The following is a 22969-nucleotide window of genomic DNA, read 5'->3' on the forward strand; positions in this document are numbered from 1 at the left end:
CTGAAATGTTTGTTTCTGTTTATGGCGGAAGTACAGGCTGTGAAAACCAACCCAGTTAAAAATAATAAACAAAACATCCCGCCCAAACCAGCCAGCGGCCTACACATATGCCTTTGAGAAAGAGTACTTTTAGGGCAAGTGTTTTATTTACTACCTAAAACAGTTTATTGCAGCCAATTCTGAATAAATGGGGGAAAACTGGGACATGTGGCACAACTGTTGTTGCTGAAAAAGGAAAAAAAGAATACTGTGCACCATACTGTGTGTTGTGTGGACTCCACTTTTTCTTACTACTGAACTGCTGACAAGGGTAGTCCAGTGCACACATAGCTTGTACGATCTCCATATACAAGCACTGCCAACAGAATAGGACACTATGGAGGAGCTATACATGAGCCACCATGGCACCATGTCCAATGCCCTTAGAGTGTCAGAGCTAATTATCCAACATCGGTACCAGACCTCACTAATGCTCTTATGGATGAATGCAATCATATTCTCACAGCAATGTTTCAAAATGTGTAGAAACAGCTACTGTGGAAGCAGGAGGACAAATACTGTTGCTTTTGGAATAACAAATGTTTGGACATAAAATATACACCAGTGTTATATATTTAAGCCTAATCATTTCATTATGGTACAATATAGAACTACATATAATATCTAAATATACACTGATCAGCCATAACATTGGCACCACTGAAAGGTGAGGTGAACAACACTGATTTATCTGCATCTACAGTGGCACTCGTCAAGGAGTAAAGAGTGAAGTAAAGTGAAGAGCCAGCTCTTAAAGGTGATATGTTTAAAGCGACATCAGGCAGGTCTTGGGGAGTTTTTCTGGAATACAATCAGTACCTAACAAAATAAACTATGATGTGGCCAAACACAACAGTCACTTTCAAACTCTAAAGCGCCACACGAGGAAACCGAACCTGTGGAAGTGAGCAGGAGCTTGGGGGATAACCCTAACTGACCAACCGCAATCTTTTCAGCTAGCTAACGCCACAACACACACTATATAAGGACATCAACACTATCTGGTATGACTTGGAAATAACTACTATTTACAGAGTAATTGTTACAGTACTAAAATGCTACGCTATTCTACGCTCTGCTATGCTATATGGTTCATCTGTAAAGGTTATTCCATACCTAGGCCACCCATCAACAATCCTATTGCTAAGTCTAAAGCAACATTATGTGGCAATTTTATTGTAAATATATTAACAGCCTTATAATAATTTTGATACTCCAATGACTTAAGGGAGGATAGCGTCCTTGTTGTTGTCACTCCAGACTTTGCATGCTGCTAACTATGTACTATGTACTACGTAACTTTGGTGAAGCAAGCAGGACAATGCTTCAGTTCAACCTCAGTCCACATGCTTCTTTAACTTTCAGTGACAGTTCTGTATCTCTGTAGAACATCCAGAAAAGCATGTTCTTTAAAGGTGGCTCAAAGTGTGAAGTATAATTCCTGTCTGTAGGGGGAGCCCAATAGCAAAAAATGCAAATTCTCCATAAGGCTGCTTTAACTTAAGTCCCAGCTTCGGCTTGATAATAGGTAATTGTTTTCAACCCCTGCCAGAGTCAGTGTTGATAGAGGACAACAACTGTAAGGGGTGTGACTTGTAGACTATCACTTATTTCACTGACAACAAAAGCACACCAAACAGCTCTTGGCTTTCTTGGCAGACTCTTGTCGAGACATCACTGTGGAGAGCTTACAGAGTTTTGCAAGAAGTTGACTCATCTTCATTGCAGCTGTTGCATCTGCTTGCCTGTGTGGTTCTTCATCAGTTAAGTATTCAGCCTTAGGGCCATTGTGATGATGTCCTTAACATTCATGACGCATGAGGTGAATCAAACACGGCACAAATCTGATAAACCACTGAGGAACGCAGGCTGTACACAGGACAGTAGACTTGCAACCAGCTAGATATTTTGTGAATAAAGATGTGTAATCTTTTGATACTTGTTGTAAACTGTACCAACCTGCATGTTTCTGAAGGTGTTATCGGAACCGTGAAAGCCACCAGTGCAGTACTTGATTTGCTTTGGCTGGCTGTAGAAAGTGAGAGTAGTGACAAAAAGACAAAATTTTAGCCCAGTTTCAGAGTGTAGTATATTGGACCCACTTAGCAAACTACACTTACAGGGCTGCTTGCCACTGAGGCTTCATGTAAAGATGTGCCCTCTCTATCCGGACATTGTTGGCAAAGTGGAATCGTTTAGGAAGATGCTCCTTCAGATAGGGTTTCATCGGCTGATCCGGAGCTCTGCACTTGTATATGTATGTGGGAGGGGTGGAGAAGGAAATCAAAGAATAAATTAACTTAGAGGAAAGGAAAAACCACTAAGACAAATGGAAGTCTATGAAAACTGGGTGTGAGAAGATCCATACCGACAAATTCTTCACCAGGCTTTCATAATTGACTGCAAGAAATAATGAAGATAATTAAAATCAAGTGCACAGGCAACATTATTGATCTCACATGCTAATTTAACACTTGCAGAAAAGACTTACAGGTGAAGAAGTCTTCAGGAACCTGTTTGGGTCGGATGCGTGCAGCAGGGCCCTGAATGACTATGAAGTCATCAATGTTGTCCTGATATGATGAGACGTAAGCAGCTTTTTTACATGAGGCTTCTTCCATTCCTGGTTTCCAGATACAGAAAATAGGACGTAAAGAACTAAGAAATTTTTCCATTAGATCCTTGCTAATGTTTATGATATATTTTGGTTTTTTACATTGCATTGTATAGGGTATTGTAATCCCACAGGTGGTTATGGGTGTGGTTTTGTATAAGCCAGGAGAAGGCAAACCGGAATCAAGCTGAGGACAGGAGAAACTCAACTGTTTCAATTCAAGCTGAAAAGCCAGACCACTTATTTGTGCTACTGTTGTGAGGGTGAGGGTTATTCCTAATCCGTCCAATGGGTGAGGCCCTTGGCAATCATGGCAAAGGTTTACAGAGGGATGGAGGAATGTTCTCTCTGCCTCTACTCTAAACATCTGCAAATGAACAGGCCAATTGCAGCCTGCCTACATTTAAAGACCATATCAGCCACTTTCGGCTGGTGGGTTATTATACCTTTACAAAGACTTTTTTACACCTAGGTAGCTTGCTGTAGTCTGTACTGGAGTTTGATTTATCTCTTGATATATCATTTAATTTGGCTCGCATGGGTTCTCATTGGATTGAAGAACATCTCCCAAATGATACATGTGGATCTTTACAAATTTCCTAATGCAAGCATTAGTGCCATAAGCGTCACCTCCATTAGTGCTATAAAATGACAACAGTGTGAATTTAACCAATCAGGATGCCGATGCCTAGTCTAACCTATGAAAATACATTCAGTGGCCAAAATATGCTTTTAAATGCACCGGTCCATTATTCCTTCACTGCCCATTTGCCATTTCATAAGTGTCTGTAAAGAGTCAAATATTAAAATGATGTAAATAATAAATGGAAACCTAATGCAGACAGGCCAGCGCACTACTAGAGGAAAAGGAAAGCATACACTGATGCCTTGTAATATAAATAAAAGGCCCTCTTGACACATCAGCAATATTTGTAATCACTTCACCAATCCACAAGACCTATGAAGGCATCCTGTGGAATCTGCCACCAAGAAGATAGCAGCAGATCCTTGAAGTCCTGTAATTTGGGGCCTACATGGATCACATCAGTGAGTCTTAGGTGGCCATGACCCTGTTGCCAAGTAAACTGGTTGTCCTTTCTTTGACCACCTTTGGTAGATACTGTACACTGAATACCTGCCTTTAAAGATGTTCTGACCCAGTCGTCAAGCCATCCCAATATAGCCCTTTTTTCAGTGGTTTAGGTCCTTATCTAACCCATTTGTCCTTTGAGTTTACATCAACTATTCACGTGCTGTGTAATAAGTATATCCACTTTTTATATGTATACATATATAGTTAAAAAATATACAAATATTTAAATAAAAACAACACCAAATTACCATGATCAGAGAGAAGAATCAGGTTTACACAGTTGTGAAGTCGTCTCTGCTTTAGGCCCTCTATGAACAAGTTGACAATCCCATCAACTTTTATTAGAGCTTCAATCACCTACAACACAAAGTTACAACAAGAACTTGTGTATATTCATACTTTATACACTGTACAAACAAAATGACATGGTGTTAATACATATATGTACAATTGATTACAATGGTATAATTGATTAATCCCTGCCACCATTGTTTTATATATTGTAGCAATCTAGGAAGTATTGTAGCATGTTTTGAAGCAATAGCAGTCGATGCAAATGCTTATGTACCTGGCTGCTCACTGGTCCATATCTATGACCAGAGCTATCAGGCTCCTCCAAATATAAGGTGTAAAAGTCTGGCCTAAAGTAGACAAGAATACAATTAAGATTTGTGTCAATTTGAATTAATTTCATGAACAATACGATACAACAATAACTGCATTGTAAAATGTGCAGCACATACACATAAATCAAATACAAATGATGATCACCTCTGTTCTTGGGGCAAACTAAACCATTCCAAAATTGTGTTCACCCTCTTCTCAAAAGGGATGTTCCTGAAATGACAGAACAAATGACAGTGATGCTCATTTCACCATACTGTCCAGTTGTGATGAACACTTGGTGTGCAGTGTTCATTTTCAACACAGAGTTGTGCTAAAACGTTTCACTTTTGTCTCATCTGTCCGTAGAACATTTTCCCAGAAACACTGTGGACCACCCAGTAGGACGAACTTGAGAAGGGCTTTCTTTGGACTTTCCATTAATAACATACTTGTTCAGTATTTGTCCAATTATGGAGACATTAAAAAGTGTCTGCTGTTTGCTGTTAACATTGGGCTCTTTTGCACCTTTCAGGATTGCCTTTTGTGCTCTTGGAGTGACTGTGAAAGAATGGCCTTTTAGAAAGAATAGCAACATCCTAAATTTTCACCACTTGTAAAGAATTTGGTCTCAATCTGGTTCTTCTTAATTAAAGCACCCGCCAATTAGCTTGTGGAAAAGTCATTAACACACATCCCTACTTACTTTTTCTAGCCTGCACTGTGGAGGTTTAAACAATGTGCTCAATAAAAGCATGAACAGTACAATCACTGAGTATTTAGTTCCTTCTGACTGTTGGTCTAGAATTGTGACTTATATAACAATCAGAGATCAACTGTATATATTATGCACTCAGTAGAATGTAAAACTAGTAAGTTATTTAAAATGTACTCACCAATCATACTTTTGATATAAATTTGGGAATTTTCCTTTAATAGGTACATCTGATCCTGGCCAAAAGAAAGTTGCAGCTTTCAGATTGTTCCTCATGGCTGTGAGCCAGACCTAAATGACACAATTCACATCATAAATTCGACTTTCGCCGTTTTTCGACGGCACTGTATACAATAAATCAAGTAATCATACTTTTAATACAATCTAAAAGCATGTCCAATTATTAGCAATTATTATTAGCAATTAACGGGAATAATGTGGAAAATATGAATCACACATTAAACTATGACTTTTCTCAGAAGATATGCTGTAGCTTCAAGAGGCACTGGCAGGATCACTATTAGAGGCATGAGGAATGTAATTTAGAGGCCTTGGCGTCAGCTCAAAGCCACAGCATGTCGACACAACAGCAGCCTGCAGTCCACAAAGCCTGTCATTTGCAGAGGCGAAGACTTTGGTTATTTTGAGACATCACTCAAGTGGGGCCTGTTGACGGCTGCACCCTTGTCTTTGATATAAAACGTCATCATTGAAGATAAGGACGTTGCACAAGTTGTGGAAAGATAATTATACGGACTCGTAATCAAAGAACAGTAATTATGGTTTCCACTTGGCAGCTTTCTCTTTTTGCACAGAAGACAGTAAGTGAGGAAGTAAGTTCCTACTTCAGCATATAAGAATGAAGTAAACAATGTGTGAAGTCATCACTGAAAAGTAAAGAAAAGCTGTGACATCCTGAGTGTGTCATTAATAAACAGATTATCTCGGTGACCCATGCATATTTGCTTGTCCAAATCCGCAGTTGGCTTCCCAATTTCACATTTCACATGGTTTTGTCTTGTCTAGTGTGTTTGTGCTGTGTTTTGGACTTTACCTGCTGAGGGGAAATTACCAATGGCAACTAAGAACTGACAAGAGACTTTACATCATGATGAAGGGAACTGGCCATAGGTCGAGAGAGACCACATCACAGTGGAGGAGTCTGGACTGGCCATAGACTTCACATTACAATGCTGGCCATAGGTCAACAGACTTTACATCACTGTGAAATTATTTGAACTGGGCAAAGACTGAAGGCCAGCGAGCCATAGCCTGAGAGGCATAGACTTTACAGTGGAGGGGTTTGGACTGGCCATAGACTGAAAGACTTCATGTCACAGTGGAGCAGTTGAAATATGCTGTAGGCCGAGAGACTTCACGTCACAGTGAATGGGTTCAGACCGGCCACAGACTAAAATACTTCAAGCCGAGGCGTTATAACAGTCATAGTGTATTAAAGTCATTGTGGAGTGTGAACAGGCCACAGCAGAAGGAGTTTTGTCCCCTCTGGCTTGGAACTGTGGGTGGGTGTGTTGTGTGTCTTGTTTCATTTGTCGTTGTTCAGTAATTTTACAGCAACCTTGGGTTCTAAAAAGGCAGCTTAGTGGTAAGAAAGCTGGGATAATAAGCTTGGAGTTGTGGGTTCTAAACCCATTGTCAGGGTTGGGTCATTAAGAAAGGCCCTTAACCCTCTGACTCTGTTGACCCTGGCTTTCTAAGCTGGGATATGTGATGAGAAAAGTGTAAAGTTATATGGCCACTTATATGATGGCATAATACAATGTAATATTATTATTAGGCTATCCAACTGGTCATATTTGGCCAACTGTAGCAAATGATGTTACATCTGATATCAGTTATCAATGATTATCAGTTATCAACAATATCTGTATCAAATTGCTGAACACCAGGAGATAACTTTAAACTACTTGAAACTACAGTATAAAGCAATAGAAACTTATAAGTATGTGTTATCATGTCATATAAGGGTGGAACCAAATCACAGCCTTAATATCATTCACCATACAGCGCACTCTCGCACATTGTGTAGCTCAACTTAAAGCCAGATGTTTGGCTGAACTGCACTAAATAAAAACATGCTCTTTAACATGATGCTGCATCTCTTTCATCCAATAAGAAACGGTGGTATAGATAATTAAAAACCCAAAAGTCAAAATTAGAACGCCCATAACAACCATCTGCTTATGAAGGGAACAAGGGTCGGAAGACCTACACCATATGCATTCAATTTGACCCATCTTATACAAGTCTAAATATAAATAAAAGACCTAGGGCAGGGTGGGGATAAAACATCCTGCAGCTGGCGTGTATTTCTGATGAATTGAGGACCAAAATAAGCTCTGATATGACATGAAAAAGCTTTCTGTACTTCTGGTGTGGTTAATCTTTCGTCTCATTGGTCTAGAAGACATTGTGCTTCATCTTTATATTTCTTCATATTTTCTTCTCTTTATGGCAAGAATTGGAAAAAGGTTGACACATAATACAAAACCATTTGATTACCAAGGTGATTATTTAGGTCAACATTTAATGACCACTATTTAATGTAATATTAGTAATCTCACTGGTATGCTAAGCCAAAATTATTCCACAAGATGGTGCTGAGAAGCCTTTTATCTCAATTATCGTGATATTGGTTGGGCTCAACCAACATCATGTCTTTGCGTTAGCATAGCCCAGATGCCAGGCTCATACAACATCGCTGTTAAGACATTATTATAGCTCAGCTCCACTCAGCTTAGTGAAAACTAGCATAACCTTTATGAGGTAAACCTAAAAGCGCATTGCAGGCTTTCGATATTAAAAGTTGATACGTGACATGTGCTACGTTCATAATTATGTGACTATATTTCATCTTTTGTGCCAGGATCACCGCTATAGCTATCTGTCAGCATAGTGATAACTGCTTGCCGAAGTTGTCAGACACTTGTTTCAAACCTCAAGTGGATTCTAACATTTTCTGACATACTACATCTACAAATTGGCCTTCTAAAGACGAATGTGTCTTATGCATGCAGATTATCATGATCTAACCCTAGTTACCCAACCTTCTTTACATTTTCCCAGCAGCTTAAGTTAATGTTTACATCAACCACCAGAACAGGGATGAAACGTGGTCTCAGTAATTTGAGCGTGGCACAATTGTTGGTCCTGGAAGGGCTGGTTTAAGTATTTCTATTAATTGCTGATCTCCTGATGCACAACAGTCTCCGGAGTTTACAGGTCTGTAGACGGAACATCTTGTTGATGACAGAGGTCAACAGAGAATGACCAGAGAAAGAAACTGAAAGAAAGGTTACAGTAACTCTAAAAACCACTCTATACAACATGCACAACATCCCAAACCTTGAGGTGGATGGGCTACAACAGCAGAAGACCAGTCGAGTTCCACTTCTGTCTGCTAAGAACAGAAAGCTGAGGCTGCAGAAAGCCAGTATTAGTCTACTAAACTATTAGACTATTAGAACTACTACTGTTCTAATAAACTGCAGTACGTTGAAAATCTTTTAACGTATGTATGAGGGTAGTTAATTAGCTGATATTCTATTCCTTATATGTGCAAATGTATCTGACCAATCAAGACTGATTCTGATACATACAGTATTATGATTAAGAACAGTTGTTTCCTATTGTATTATTACTATTTTCTGGGCAAACAAAACAGAATAAAAGGATGAGTATTTTCATAAAAGTGCCACTTATTTAAATTATTCCCACATTATAAGTCCAAGATTTAACCTGAATCTTCAGTCTCAATGCCCTCTCTGTTTTTCTGCCAATGACACCGCTTCAGGCCTTATGTTTTGGGCCAACAGCAACAAACTCCAGAGGCAAAAGCAGCATCTGGAACCAATTCTAGACCTTCAGTTAGCTCTCTAATGCACAAGCACCCAGCAGGCCAAGAAAGAACAGAGTAGTCTGAATAGTTTGTCCGAAATAGATGTAATCACTTTATGTAACAGAGGTAATTACAAGATTACAATTAAAACTAATTGCATTTTGAATAAGCATAAAACAAAAACAGCAAAGTTGTCAACTTGTACACTAAACCAACTGTGATACGGCTGAAGACTGGGCTTAAATTATGCCTGGGAAACTGGCCTTACAGAAATGTTTGTATTCCCCTAATCTTCTCCTGCTCAGTGCATTCTGTTCCAATTCTCACTCACTAGTTAGGACTCTCCCTATCACGCAGTACTACCAGTGAGAGGGTGAAGGCCAGCTTATGCTTCCTCTGAGATACATGAAGCCAGTCAAAACATCTTTTTGAACTGCATAGTCACTGCACAGATGTCCATGAGGGACGGGCAAGTTCTACCTACTCAGGAATAGCAATGGGAGTCCGGGCCATGGATGGTTGTGGAATCATGTGTGATTCCCCAGTTATTGAGCGAACAGCAAACATACAGACTTCCCTTTCTGATATGCTTATACATGGAGCATATCCAAACAGCAGTCCCAGCATTACCTCTTCACTCATTTACTAGTTCTTTCTGCACATACTTACTGGTTCACCCAGGTACCAAAAAGGGTTAAACTTCTCGTCTGCTTTCAAACTGAAGGAGGCGTTGCGGGTAACATCATACATCTTATTGTCCACAATTCCATGCGACTCCGGATACAGACCCTGTAAAGGAGATTACATAGTTATTTAATACCAGAGCGCTGGGGGAAGGTCACAGAACCTTCAGGCTCCACTTCTGGCTCTTGCCTTGCTCCAGTACCTTGTTAGGAGCAAGGCAATTTATTGTCTTTATGTTGAGGTTTGTGCCCTTATATAGTCCCTGTGTTCACAGTATCAGTATTTTTAGCATGGCATCACAGCAACTATTTTCCTAGTTCCTTTTCTTGTGTTAGAGTGTATTTTGATCTTCTCTGCTTGTTACTTCATTTCCATGAGTGGGTTTCTTAGGTGCAGATTTGCTTTGAAAAACACTGTCTCAATGTCCCTTGACCACTGACCTGGAAAAGCCAAAATAAACAGCAATTAAGCCAAACTAGACTGGTTCCTGTTTGTTGTGGGAGAAAAAAAACAAATCCTCATCAAGGAAACTTCCAGAGAAATGGAAAAACTCAATGAAGAACAAACTTCCGAATTTATGACTCAAAAAGGAACTATGAGATGAGACTGTAGGAAAACGTGACCAAAAATAGAAATAAAGGCAAAGGTATTTGTCACGGTATAGTGTACACTGTACAGCGAAATGTGTCCTCCGCATTTAACTCATCTGTGGTAGTGAACACACACTCACACACACACTAGTGAGCTAGGGGCAGTGAGTACACACACTGCCCCCAGATTGAGTACACAGTGAGTACACACACACACACCTAGAGCGGTAGGCAGCCAACTCCAGTGCAGTGGGCAGCCAACTCCAGCGCAGAGAGGGTAAAGGGCCTTGCTCAAGGAATCGAACACACAACCATGTAATCGATAACCCGGCGCTCTAACCGCTGAGCCACCACTGCCCCAGTATGCACAGTGACCTCCATAATGTTATGGACAGTGAATTTTTAAAATAGTTAATCATCATAAACACTTCTTATACATAATAACACTCATTTCAGATGTATTTAGAATTTATCCTTGCATGCAACGAACACTTCAAATCTCTGACTCAGACATCAATAGATGTTGGGGATCTTTTTCTTTTTGGTTATGCTCTTCTAGGGTTGTATAGCAGTCATCCTTTCACAGGATTGATCCTTTGAGTTTATGAAAGGCTCAGGAGACTGATTTGGACGATCAAGAATCTTGTATGTTTTGGCTTTGAAAAACGTGCAGTTTGAGACCACTGTCTTGCTTTAGGACGAGCCCCCATTCAATGAGTTAAAGGCACAGAGCAGCATTATAAGCCCAAGCAATAACACTCCCACCACCATGTTTTACAGATAAGGTGGTGTGCTTTGAATCGTGGGCTGTTTTTTTTCTCCTCTATACTTTGCTTTTTCCATTGCAGTCTCCAGCTTCTAAATAACAAACTATACTTAACCAGGGCATCCTGATTTTGTGGCTACTTGTGATTTGTGATTGATGCAAGCAGTTTAGCCTCTGTTTTTCTGTCCTTTGTGGATGGGGGTCAGTTTGATTTTTCACTGGCACTGGCCCTCATGTTTATAAGCAACACTGGGCAGACTCTGAAGGTAACCAAAAGCCTAGAATCAAGATTGGACGTTGAAAGCTCTATTATACAGTGTGTGCACTTACGAAGCAACTTAACACACATCACAAAGAAGTTTGATGTCTTAAACATTATGAAGACTTGAAATGGGGAGGGGGGGTGCAGTTAATCATGTGGAGTCAATATAATTCAATCCAGTGTTGTCAATATACCAATACAGGCTTGTGCTGTATAACAAAACACTACTAGGATTCTACCTGAGCATTATTGAATTGAGCATTAGCAGCCTTAATGTTCAATTTGCTAAGTTTGGCCAAGGCAAGGAAGGGGAAAATTTGGGCTGGAGTTCTGGGGGGCTTTAAACTGATGGGATAGCCACCCTTGCCATGCGGAAGTTGTGCATACTTTGGACCATCAGGAAGAGCAGGGGTGGTGGTGGGGTGTGAATTTCCATCACAGGAAAGAGAGGGGGGAGGAGACGTTTTATAGTGTAGCGGGCGTGGTCCTTCTCCCAAACTTTTAGTTCTTACATAACTCCATTCATTACAGCCTTTGTGTTTAAATTTTATACAGTTTATAGTGCAATGCCCTATTGAAGGAGCATGGTCCCATGAAGTAATGGAAATACTGTAGTGTGTGGGCATACTGAACAAGTTCACAGGATCAGGATTTAGTTTAGCAACAGTATGTGGTGTGTGTATTTGTGTTGTTGTGGATCCTGCAGGTATGACCAACTCAGCAGCTTGCGGGTCTGGCGGTTTTGCTTCGTATTTTCAGTTCCTCTTTTCAAATACCGGAGAATGAAACAAGAAGTCGGTTGGGTGTGTGGCCAGAGCAGATACTGCTGGCTTTCCTCATGCATCTCTTTTTTTAGCTTTCATAAATGGGTGGGAGAGCAGCTTCGGTGATGTGCTGGGTGGTTTTACTCATAATGCAGTCAGGCAGAATGCTTTCCATGGAAAATCTGCAGAACAGCTGTCGTCACTCTCCCCAGACTTCATGTAAAAAGTGTAAACTTCAGTAAAAGTTCCTTCTTAGTCAAGATCAGCTTCTTACAGCACATCATTCCTATGAATGTGATAGCGATGGGTCGGTAGTCATTTAGGTATGTGATGATGGATTTCTTTGGGACAAATAGTATGGCTGTGGCTTTAAAGAAGGTGGGGACAGTAGATGAGAAGTCAGTAGATGCTTCCTTCTTGGAATACTACCCAGGCCTAACGCTAACCAAGCTAAGTTCTCATCAGTGCTCTCCTCACCTAATCTGTAGACATTGTGAGAACTGGCTCTGTGGAGGGCAGCAGGAAAGTGGTGGTTAGGTGAGCCTTGGTGGGCTCAAAGTGGGCATTAAAAGTGGTTGGGTCAGCTGGGTGGAAGGTGTTCATAGTTGTTGAGGTTCTTAATTCAATTCAGTACAATACACATTTCTTTGTATAGCATTCACAATGGGAAGCAGAAGGTTGTTCCAAAGTTGGGAGCCATTGTAGAAGAAAGCTCATCCCTTGCACTTCATTTGAGAAACTGACAATAGGTCAGCATCTTGTAAGCAAACATTGCAAATATTACAGGGGCACTTTACATATACCAAAATGTAATATGGTATATTGAATATTAGAATAATCAAAAAATCTACAATTATCTTTATAATAACCTTTATGTGTTGTGTAACTCTTCCTTTGCACAATACCGCACAGCAATGTTAACAATACTAAGTTACCTATTAATGTCCACATCCTTATATGTCTATTGTTTTTTTTGTTGGTTTTTTTACTTATGTCTTTAGTTTTTACTTAGGTCTATAGTGTAATTCCATTTATAGCTTTTAACCAATGTTGTATAGTTTTACTTGTCTTTGTGGATTGGAGGATTAGCAATGTAAGAACTTCACGTGTATCTGTCTGTATACTGTACTATTCTTGAATCTACTAAAGAAATAAGAAGGGCTTCTATAAAAAAATACTAACATGAAAAGTATAATATGATCATACAGCCTCAGGCCGATAATCCACCTCATATGTTTTTCCAAGGGCAACAGAGAAGTTCAAATCAATTATGATCGCAATTTTTCTGCATAAAGAGAGAGAGGAAGTTGTAGGACTGGACTAACAAGGACATTATAAAGACACTGATACAGTCTTTTGCTGATACTGAAATGCATCAGTATATGAATCTATGAGTCTACTCTTAATGCACAACAAATGCTAAAATCAATGCTGTACTGTTACACTGTTACCTACACTGTTCTCCATCATATACTTACTGTGACAATGGTGTAATGATTGGGGAAGGTCTTTGTAGGATAAGCAGGACGCATATAAGCTGTAGAGGTTCCACATTTTTCTGAAAAGGAAAGACGGTCAATGTCATTTTCAAAACCTAAGTATTACAATTTAATCATTTTATAAAAAATACAAATCAGAGATATAATATATCTAGAACACGCACTTAATTTGCTGATGGCTGGAAGAAGGCTGCCATAGGATTTCAGGTACCCTGCTCTGAAGCCATCCAAAGATATCAGGATTAGCGGTGGCTTGGAGAAGCTGTTAGAACAAAAAGAAAGGCTGTCAGGAATTACTACTGCAAAATTCACTTTATTCATGTTTACATGAATAAAGTAACTCTAAATCAACAACAGTGTTTCCCGCACTGACTAGGCACTGTTCAGGACGCATGTGAACCACGGATTAAAAGACCCACAACAGTGGGTTTACCCACAACAGTGTGTGATCACCATCACTCTGGTATGTGAGTGGAAAGCAGCTCTATTAGTGTGAGGTCAGTAAACCAGTGACGTTAAAAAAGAGGAGACCAGTCACTGATTGAAATGTGAACGGGAGCTTTCTCAATGCTCAACATGGCATCTGTTTATGGATAAAGCCCCACATTTCAACAAAAAGGATCAATCAGTTTGCTGGTTACACCTTCAGCAGAGGAGGGTTGATGTGGCTCTCTACAAGCTGATAGCTGCATAAGTTATTTGGTAACTGAGCAATTCATAATCCGAATGATTACTGGCTTTAAAATATCTATATCTCCAAACAGAACCAAAACACATTAAGAAATGGAAATCACTTTGTAGTAATCATTGCTTTAAACACTTTTAAAAGTGTCTGAACATAAAAAAAAAATGGATACTACAGTTGAGAACAAAGTAAGATGCTTGAAAGCACAGAACATAGAAAACATCTGCTTTTTCCTTATGGAAAACAGCCCAGAGTCAGTGTATTCCCAAATGAGATTAATGAAAGCAAGATGTGCAAAGTGCAAAACAATAAGTTTAAGGCTGCACTTGCAGAGCTTTAAAACACTTTCCACTGTATTTTTCCGTAACGTGGAAACACCCCAAACACAGGGAACTCCCTTACACACACAAACATAGAAGCATATAAAAGAGCAGACTAACTTTGCATTTTCCCACCCATCCATAAATAGGTCCCACACAATTAGGCCTTTTCATGAAAAAAACAACACATCACATTGTCCACTCACGTTTTACAATGTACACACACACTTAAGTGTTAGCAGTAGTAGGGGAATAAAGACACCAGTAATTCTGCTATAGTGTAGCATTTGGTTGGAGTCAGCAATTTTAGGCAACAGGTGCAGAATAAAAATTGCAGTAAAATATCATAGTCAAGGTCAGATTTCTTCTTAGCTTCGAGAGCTTTAGTTCTGGTGTTTAGTTCTGGAAAAATCAAGAGAAATCATGAATGTTCAGTAATATGGGTGACAAGTAGAGGTGGGTTTTGTATAGTTCTCAGTGATCATTTACATTTACATTTAAGGCATTTAGCAGACGCTCTTATCCAGAGCGACTCACAAAAGTGCTTTGCTATTTACTTAAGAATAACCTCAGCTAGTTTGAATAGACTGAAAATTCAAGTTAAGTTGAATCATACTGTTGTACTTAAAGTTGAATCATGCTGCACCCTAAACCACACACATGTCTGTGTAAGCTTAATAAAGACCTGGGTGTATTCCGAGTGGGTTGAGAAGACGGTGTAATCAAGAGTGTGACTGGAATAGATCCATATTTGCATTTTAGGGCACTACCAAGTACGTCAGCCATTCTCCTCCTAGTTTCTGAATCTGAAATAGTATCCCAGAGGGATTTTTAGGGCACTACCAACCTCCTATAGTTCACTGGTCATCATATCAGCTGAATGTGGACCAGGGTGCATTGTGAGTCTCTCGTTACTACACAACAAACATTATGTTCACAGCAGTCGCCAAAAATGAATCTAATTGGAAATCTTCTTTTTACTCAAACAATTGACTATCCTGCACTAAACTAAAGAAGTAATTACTGAACTGAATCTGATATTCGACACATCATTTGTTACCACCTATTTACCATCTGTATACAATGTCTTAACCCGTTTAATGTGTAGGAAGAATTATCTGCTCAGTTCTGGCTATGCTCAGGCTGCAGGCAAATCAGATCTGGTGTGATGACTGTCCACACTGCTATTTGCAAGCAATTCAATAGGATTTGCTGTCTGGAAATCACAAATCCATCTGCATGGGTTGCTGTGATAACAACACAGGCGTCAGTAACTAACCTGTGGCGCTCTTCTCGGATCGCTGCATTTTCGCGTAATACAAATCTGATGGTGTGCTTTCCTGTGTTTTGGTGCTGCCCAGACTACAGATGCAATCCAAATATGAAGTTAGTTTGAACATAGCCTTAATGTCAACACAAGCAAACTTCAGGATGTTTACCAGCATGATGAAACATCTCAAGATCCTTATCTGCTCTCCAAAGCAGACACGATCATGTCAAAACTGAAAGCCAAAGAAGAGTTTCAATGGCTCTTTAATATCATTTAGACTACGTTGGCAGTTTACTACACCTAACTAGTTGTGCATTGCACCTATTTTGGCCTTTTGAACATGGTTTCTATGTCATGGATTTTCTACAGAGTGCAAAAATTAACCACAGTTGCTCTAAATGGTCGATAATCAGGAGCAGTGCAGACTGCTGAGGCAATGAAAAAAACTTGTGGTTAATTTCCTGTAACCGTTTACAGAACGCTAACTGAAGCTAGAAATGCTGTTCTGCCTGATTTACATCAAAAATGTAAATCTCAAGCCACTAGAATGTGCAATTTGTGTGAAGGCTGGGGTAAAGATACAAGTCTATGAGACAAACAACACAGCTTTATGTACCAGATTGTGTATCAATCACAGAGGCTTCATCACATACACTGATTGGGTCTAGTGTGTAGGTAATACCATAGGATATCTATTGTTTAAGTTTTCATTTATTTATGACCAATTTTATCCATTTTATCCTTATTATGTAACGACAACTTTCAAGAGCTTGTTTGTTTAATGTGACACCTTCTAACTGAGCATTTTACACTCCTCATTTAGTAGGTGGGGTGAGGTGGGCAGGATGACGCTCCCAAGAAATGTGTAATGCTGCGCAACCCTAACATGTAACCCTGCGTAAGTCGTATTCACATACAGTCCGGTAATATGACTCTACCGCATCACTCTCAGTGACAGTTCTGAATCTCTCAACTTATATAACATAACCCCAGAGCACCATTGTCTACACACAATGTACATGCCATGCACACCTAAAGTTGATCATTTTCATATCATATTACCCTGCAGGACATTGTGGTGCCTTGATTTCCTCACAGTCCTCTTCAAGCCATGATTTTTCTCCTATAAACAGAAAAAATAACATTTCTAAGTTTAGTATGGACTAGCCCTGGACTTTCATGGTAAAAAAATAAATTCAAAATAAACATGGAAATGATCCTGAGGCATGTGGCTAAAGAGACGGTTTGCTCATGTCAGAAAGGCTGTGAATGGGAAATAAATGGATCAACACTAAAGAAACTCAGCACAGAGAATGGTAATAAATATTAGAAAACAATTTAGGGAGATGGGACACATTTTCAGATGTGTTTCAGATGTCTTTCTCTTAAACTCTTAAACTTCATTTATGTGGAGGCAAGTTATGGGTAGGCCCTGTCTGGCTCACGTACACAACAACTAACTCGATCTGGATAGAATTTACCTCTGGATTATTAAGAATAATGTCCAGCAAAGTCAATTCACAGATTTTTGATGCTGTTTTCGTTGGGGGGCTGTGAGGGACACTACAAAACCACTACTTGAAGTGGTATATTGTGGAGTTTGGCGTGTGTTTTGGACCATCTTTAGCCTTTCATCTGCTGCCAGAATGTGCTGGTATTTTATCAAAGCTAGAAGAGTGAACCATCACTGTATGCAAAATCCTCCTGAAGGACTGATTTACTCTACTAGAATTTCTACAAGCAGTTCTCAGAAGGTTTCTCAGAAGTCTTGGTCTTTCAGACTTCAACTTCACTTTTACTCCCAAGCCATGCCGCTTAGCCCTCAGTGACTGGAGCCTGAGAGAGCACCATTGACTGTAGACTATTAGCTGGTACGATGGAACTGGGGACCCAACGCTTTTACCTCCAAATGTATTGGCTGCCTGAATGATGCTGCATTGGCGGCAGATCGAAAAGAGGCTGTGGACATGTTAACTGCTATTTCTGAATAACATTAACAGCTAGCTGCCATCTTCTTTTAACCTTCTCCTGCTTTATGGACATCAATTATATTACCAGAACACACGGGTGTTGATTGTTGGAACAAGGTTTGAGCAGTCAGAGCATTTATAAAGCTTTGGAATTTGCATTGGTAAAGGTTATCTTAAAGCTCTACTCATCTACTCACTTCACCAACAGAAAGTTTGACCAGGGCTGTCCACAATATGTACCATTAATGCACTATGCCTTGCTCTTCAATTTACTAAACAAGCAGCAAGTACGAGAAGGAGAAGGTAACCCCTAATTGCCCCTGATAATATCCATGACCCTTCTTTATTTCTCTTTTACACACGTGCTGACATTATTGTTGTTATAGCATGATGAGATTAACATCTATTTAGCCATCAAGATGGAAAGAGAAAGTTTTTTCAGTGTCTGTACTCAAACACCTCTTAGTAAAACGATGATTAACCTTATTCTAATGTTATTTTCTGCACCTTTACACATGTTGTTGTAGTTTGCACAGCAATCGCCCTTTTCACCGCAGTCTGCAGCACAGGAACAAAGACTTTTGGGCAGTCTGTCTTCACCACAGCGGAATTTGGAGCAAGTCCAGCGCTGACCTGGTGAGAAAGTGGAAAAAAGGGAAATAAGATGCCAGGGAAAAAGGTGGTAAGCTGCTTTTCAGCTCTGTTCTAGTTTAGTAACTAGTAAGTAGTTAGCGGAATGAATGAGCTGCACTGAGACTAAACAATGATTACTGGTTATATAAGCTGCTAATGCTGACACACTCACTCACTCTCTCACTTTGAAAGAAGAAACCCATTAATAGTTTCTGTGTTACTGTGAATTTGTGGAGCGACCTCACAATCCCACAACTCTCCTGTCTGCCTGGGTTCACAACATCAGGCCTTTTTTCCACCTGCTGGGCCCACAACATCTGGCCTCTTCCAGCCTGCATGGGTCCACAACATTGTTCCTCCTTGCACCTGCATGGTTCCATGACATCGAGCCTCCTCCTGCCTCCACGGGTCCACAACCTCTGGCCCCTCTTGCCCCACCACACAAGAACATTAAGCCCCCACCAGTTTGGCCACATAACATCAAGCGCCCTCCTGTCTGGCCACACAACATCAAGCACTGTTCTGTCTGACCACACAAAATCAGCCCTACCTTCTGCCTGGTTTACAAGGGAGACAATATGTCTATGTTGGCACAGCCTGTAAGGAGACCCTGTGTTACACTGTGTCTGACAACTCCAGATTGCAAGCTCAGATTATTTCAGTGTGATTAATGTTTAAGTAAATGTAAATAACTTATCTACTATGTAAGCTATGTTTTTGGTCATAATCATGTCTTTCCCACAATGCTTTTCAAAGAACCTCATACCAACTTTTAAACATGGTGGTGGTAGTGTGATGGTTTGAATCAGGACATGAATGATTTGCTACTATTGTGGGGACTATGAATTCAGCTCTGTATCAGAGAATTCTTTTAAAGAAAGTCAGGTCATCTCTCTGTGAGCTGAAGCGTAGTTGGGTCGTGCAACAAGGCAATGATTTAAATCACACAAGCAAATCGCCCCTCACAGTAGTTCCAAAATAATCATTGTAAACTCAATCTAAACCCAATAAAATGTTGTGGACCTGGAACGTGCAGTTCATGCTTAAACACCAAAAATGTCACTGAGCGGATGCACTTTTCCAAGAAGCAGTGGGATGGTACTGTGAGACACTAATTAACAACTACAGAAAGTGTTTGCTTGCAGTTATTACTGCAGGGGGGAGAGTGTGTTGTAACCATTCACTGAAAGGAAGGGGGAAAACACTTTTTCAAACTGTAGGACTGGGTGTTGAGTACCTTTTCTTTAAATACACCAACTGTCACATTGGTGTATTGTTGATTTCCTCTGAATCTCTTTTAGGGCTGGGCAGTAAAACCAAATATGCTTATCACAGTATTCTTTTTTAATTCTTGTGGTTTCATGGTATGTCATGGTATTTACATGCAAAGAGGAGAATATTGCAGTGCAACCTATTTCCCTCACAAATGGGGTATTATACCACCTGGATAGCTAAGTGTGTGTGTGCATAAAATGCCATGAGTTCCAGTCCTATTGCTTAGTAACAGCAGAAAGCTACTTCCAAGTTTGGGAGATGCAAGCTCACCAATGAGTGAGTGAGGACAAGAAAATATGGCTTTTGGAGACAGCTCGACAGTAGGTGCATTGTAAATCAGGTGGACATGAATAAAGCCCTGCGTTCTTGTGCATTGGGTGTGTGTGTACCCTCTACTGCTAGCCTACCCTCGCTAGCAACATGTTCGTGCTATGCGCTCAGGCTGACTGTGATGTATAGGGGATTTTTCCTTTTGGTTTAAGACGTAACGTCAGCCAGTGTTTGAAATGTGCACAAATTCAGCAATTCAGACAGGGGGCATATTCTTTTTCACAGCAGTTTTTCTATTTCACTGTCATCAGGTTTACCAAATTTGTCAAAATATACTGAACTGAACTGAATTTCTTCAAGCAGTTCACCAAACAATGGATGATGCTCTCTCTTTTAGGGAATACTAGCAGAACTGAGGCTGGACATCTGTTAAGAAGCTGTATCGCTTATACATGGCGTCTCACACTTGTCTCTCACTACTGACATGAGCTAGAGTGTCAACATGACACCATACATGTCAGTGAGTACACACCACCAAGTTATCACACCGGGCTGACGCATGGATCCTAAACGTATTCAGACAAGCTTTACACATCACACCCGCCAGCAGACCATCTGGCTGAAAGACTCTTTTCAGTGCTGAAGGAGAAAACAATACTGTGATAAAACTACTGAACAAGGAAGAGGTGCAAGTTTCATATATATGACACCAAATGTGTATTTTAGGGATAGGAGATGTGTGACTTACTTGGCTCCACACACACTTCTTCATAATCCAGGCAGCAGCTGCCTTCCTTCACACATTCTGGATCACAGTGGCATGTAGCATCGATGCTCCTTTTTCCTGACAGACATCGACTCTTACAACTGTTCACTGTAAGAAAAAAAGAGAGATGGTTAGGCTACAAGAGTTTCAACTTTCACAAACATATCTAGTTGCTGGTGGAACAATGCTGGTAGGCGGAAGAACTAACAACACAGCTCAGGCCTACCTGGAATATACAGAGAGGCATGTTTCCAATTAAAGAGCAGAGCAGTTAGATTTAATGTTAGAAGAAATATACAGCATAATACTTCTGTTAGTAGGTAAAGGCAATCACAATATCTACCTTTTATCAACTAAATTGAGTTGGGTTACAATATTTTAAACAGATGTCCAAAAAGGTTCTCTTTAACATTTGAAATGTGTGAAAAGACAACTTTGGCTGTTTGGCTAAACTTGCCAATCAAAACCCATTTGTTATGAAATCTGAGGTTGAATAGTAAACAAAGACTATACCTTTCACATCACAGTGAAGTTTCAGGATCAATACGACTGCTAAGATTACAGCCAATAAGAAGATTAGAAGAATCTGTGGACAAAAACAAAGAAATTAATAATAATAAGAATAACAATTAATAATCCAAAGAGAAAAAAACTGAAATGAACAAATCAAACAATGAGACCTCTTAATGTATTTATGCACTAAAATGAATGAAAATGATTTATATTATAAACAATGTTTTATAAACATTCAACTTAACGTGTTGTCTTCATGTACTGTCTAATAAATTATAAGACATACTCTGGACTGATATTGATTGCTGATGTAAAATAATTAATTAGCATTGTGTGTATGAGCCGATTCTGAATGGGTTCTTCAGTGCTGGTTTAAAAACAAAGAAAGGCAAGCGGTTCTCCTGCTGATAAAACAGAGCATTTCAGTAATAGTTTTGTATAATTTCAGGTATTGTGGTTTGTTTTTATATTTCACTGCAAAATAGTTACACACTGCAGACTCCTGCAACTCCTTTATTTACCTCCTGAGATCATTCTTACTGCTGCAGGCTGGGTAATAATGTCCTTTAATGGTGCCTTGACGACCCTAGATGGCGCTCTGAATGCCTAGCCGATACCCGCCTGCCTGAACCAGCATATGTAATTATTAATTTTTACAGAATCTTTATCTTTAAAGCCAATCATTTCAGCTAGCTAACTGCTCACCGAGCCACATGAACACTAAGAGGACAGCAACACTACATGATAAAAGTCAGGAATAATTGAAAAGAATATCACAATCACAATGTTTTTGTTACAGTGCTAAAAACAAAGCCAAGCTAGGCTAGGCTAGGCTACGTGGCTGTGGGCCACCACAGTCACCTAAACCGGCAGAAAAAGCAGAGCTCATTATAAAAGATGAATTCATTAAAAAGCAAAATAACAGGGTTGTAAATGAGCTTAAAAAAAATCTAAACAGATGCAAAATAATCACATTTAAATTCAGATTTATTTGCTAATTTAAATTTCTAATCTAAAAATTACCCACCTCTTATTTTAAGAACATATAATCAGCTTTCTGAAGCCTCAATTAAAAATGTCTCAAACAGTGCCTTAAGTAAGCTGCTGGGATTTTAATATGAGATATGAGATATGAAACTTCGGGATCAGTGAAGAACACTGAAACCTTACCTTATTTAACATTAAATAGTTGGTGTGTGTATGCCTCAAAATCAGCAAGCAAGCAAATCAACATAGGCCTAATATTACATTTAGATCTGCCATGAACATAAATACCATACATTTTTGAAAGCATTCCATCCTAACTGAGGTTAGAGCCACAGGCCTACATACACTGTTCATCACTGTACAAGTTTTTCTTTTTTGGCACAAGCCTGTTGCTTATGGTAACGCTGCATTTTTGTGAGGTCATGAAAGCCAGCACATTTACATTTATCCACCTACTCAGCCCACAGCAATCGCTGCTATTTGAATTATTTCAAAGTCCAGAAGAGTCAGAGTCCAGAAGGAGAAAGTCAGGAGATTCACAGCGAATGCACTCTGTGCCAGTATTATTCAGTCAAACAGTTCTACCATGCAGGCTTATTTACCATATTCCTTCCCCTAAAGCCATTCTTGGCATGGCACTCAAGAACTGAGGACTCTTTTAGACTGCAGGCCTGTCTTATTTGGGGATCACAGGGGTCACCGACCCTGAACACTGCAGCTTAAAAATAATGCAACCCAACTGCAACCTGAATAGAGATAATGAACAACATCTGTTGGCTGACTGTCAGGAGC

General features: G+C 39.8%; 1 protein-coding gene across 2 annotated transcripts in view; it reads right to left on the reverse strand.

Annotated features, from left to right (window-relative positions):
• Positions 1 to 22969, reverse strand: part of LOC140547858 (venom phosphodiesterase CdcPDE-like) — a 53515-nt gene that overhangs the window by 12808 nt on the left and 17738 nt on the right. For both annotated transcript variants that reach the window (XM_072671106.1, XM_072671105.1), the window contains exons 3-17: positions 21191 to 21263; positions 20660 to 20785; positions 18241 to 18366; positions 16826 to 16886; positions 13653 to 13750; positions 13468 to 13547; positions 9593 to 9712; positions 5246 to 5355; positions 4518 to 4583; positions 4315 to 4387; positions 3995 to 4103; positions 2531 to 2662; positions 2408 to 2439; positions 2160 to 2287; positions 1999 to 2068 (exon numbers count right to left, since the gene is read on the reverse strand). In XM_072671106.1, coding sequence (XP_072527207.1) covers positions 1999 to 2068; positions 2160 to 2287; positions 2408 to 2439; positions 2531 to 2662; positions 3995 to 4103; positions 4315 to 4387; positions 4518 to 4583; positions 5246 to 5355; positions 9593 to 9712; positions 13468 to 13547; positions 13653 to 13750; positions 16826 to 16886; positions 18241 to 18366; positions 20660 to 20785; positions 21191 to 21263 — 1404 coding nt within the window. The remainder of the gene's footprint in view (positions 1 to 1998; positions 2069 to 2159; positions 2288 to 2407; positions 2440 to 2530; positions 2663 to 3994; positions 4104 to 4314; positions 4388 to 4517; positions 4584 to 5245; positions 5356 to 9592; positions 9713 to 13467; positions 13548 to 13652; positions 13751 to 16825; positions 16887 to 18240; positions 18367 to 20659; positions 20786 to 21190; positions 21264 to 22969) is intronic.

Source organism: Salminus brasiliensis, chromosome 25, assembly GCF_030463535.1.
Source record: "Salminus brasiliensis chromosome 25, fSalBra1.hap2, whole genome shotgun sequence".
Lineage (NCBI taxonomy): Eukaryota > Metazoa > Chordata > Actinopteri > Characiformes > Bryconidae > Salminus > Salminus brasiliensis.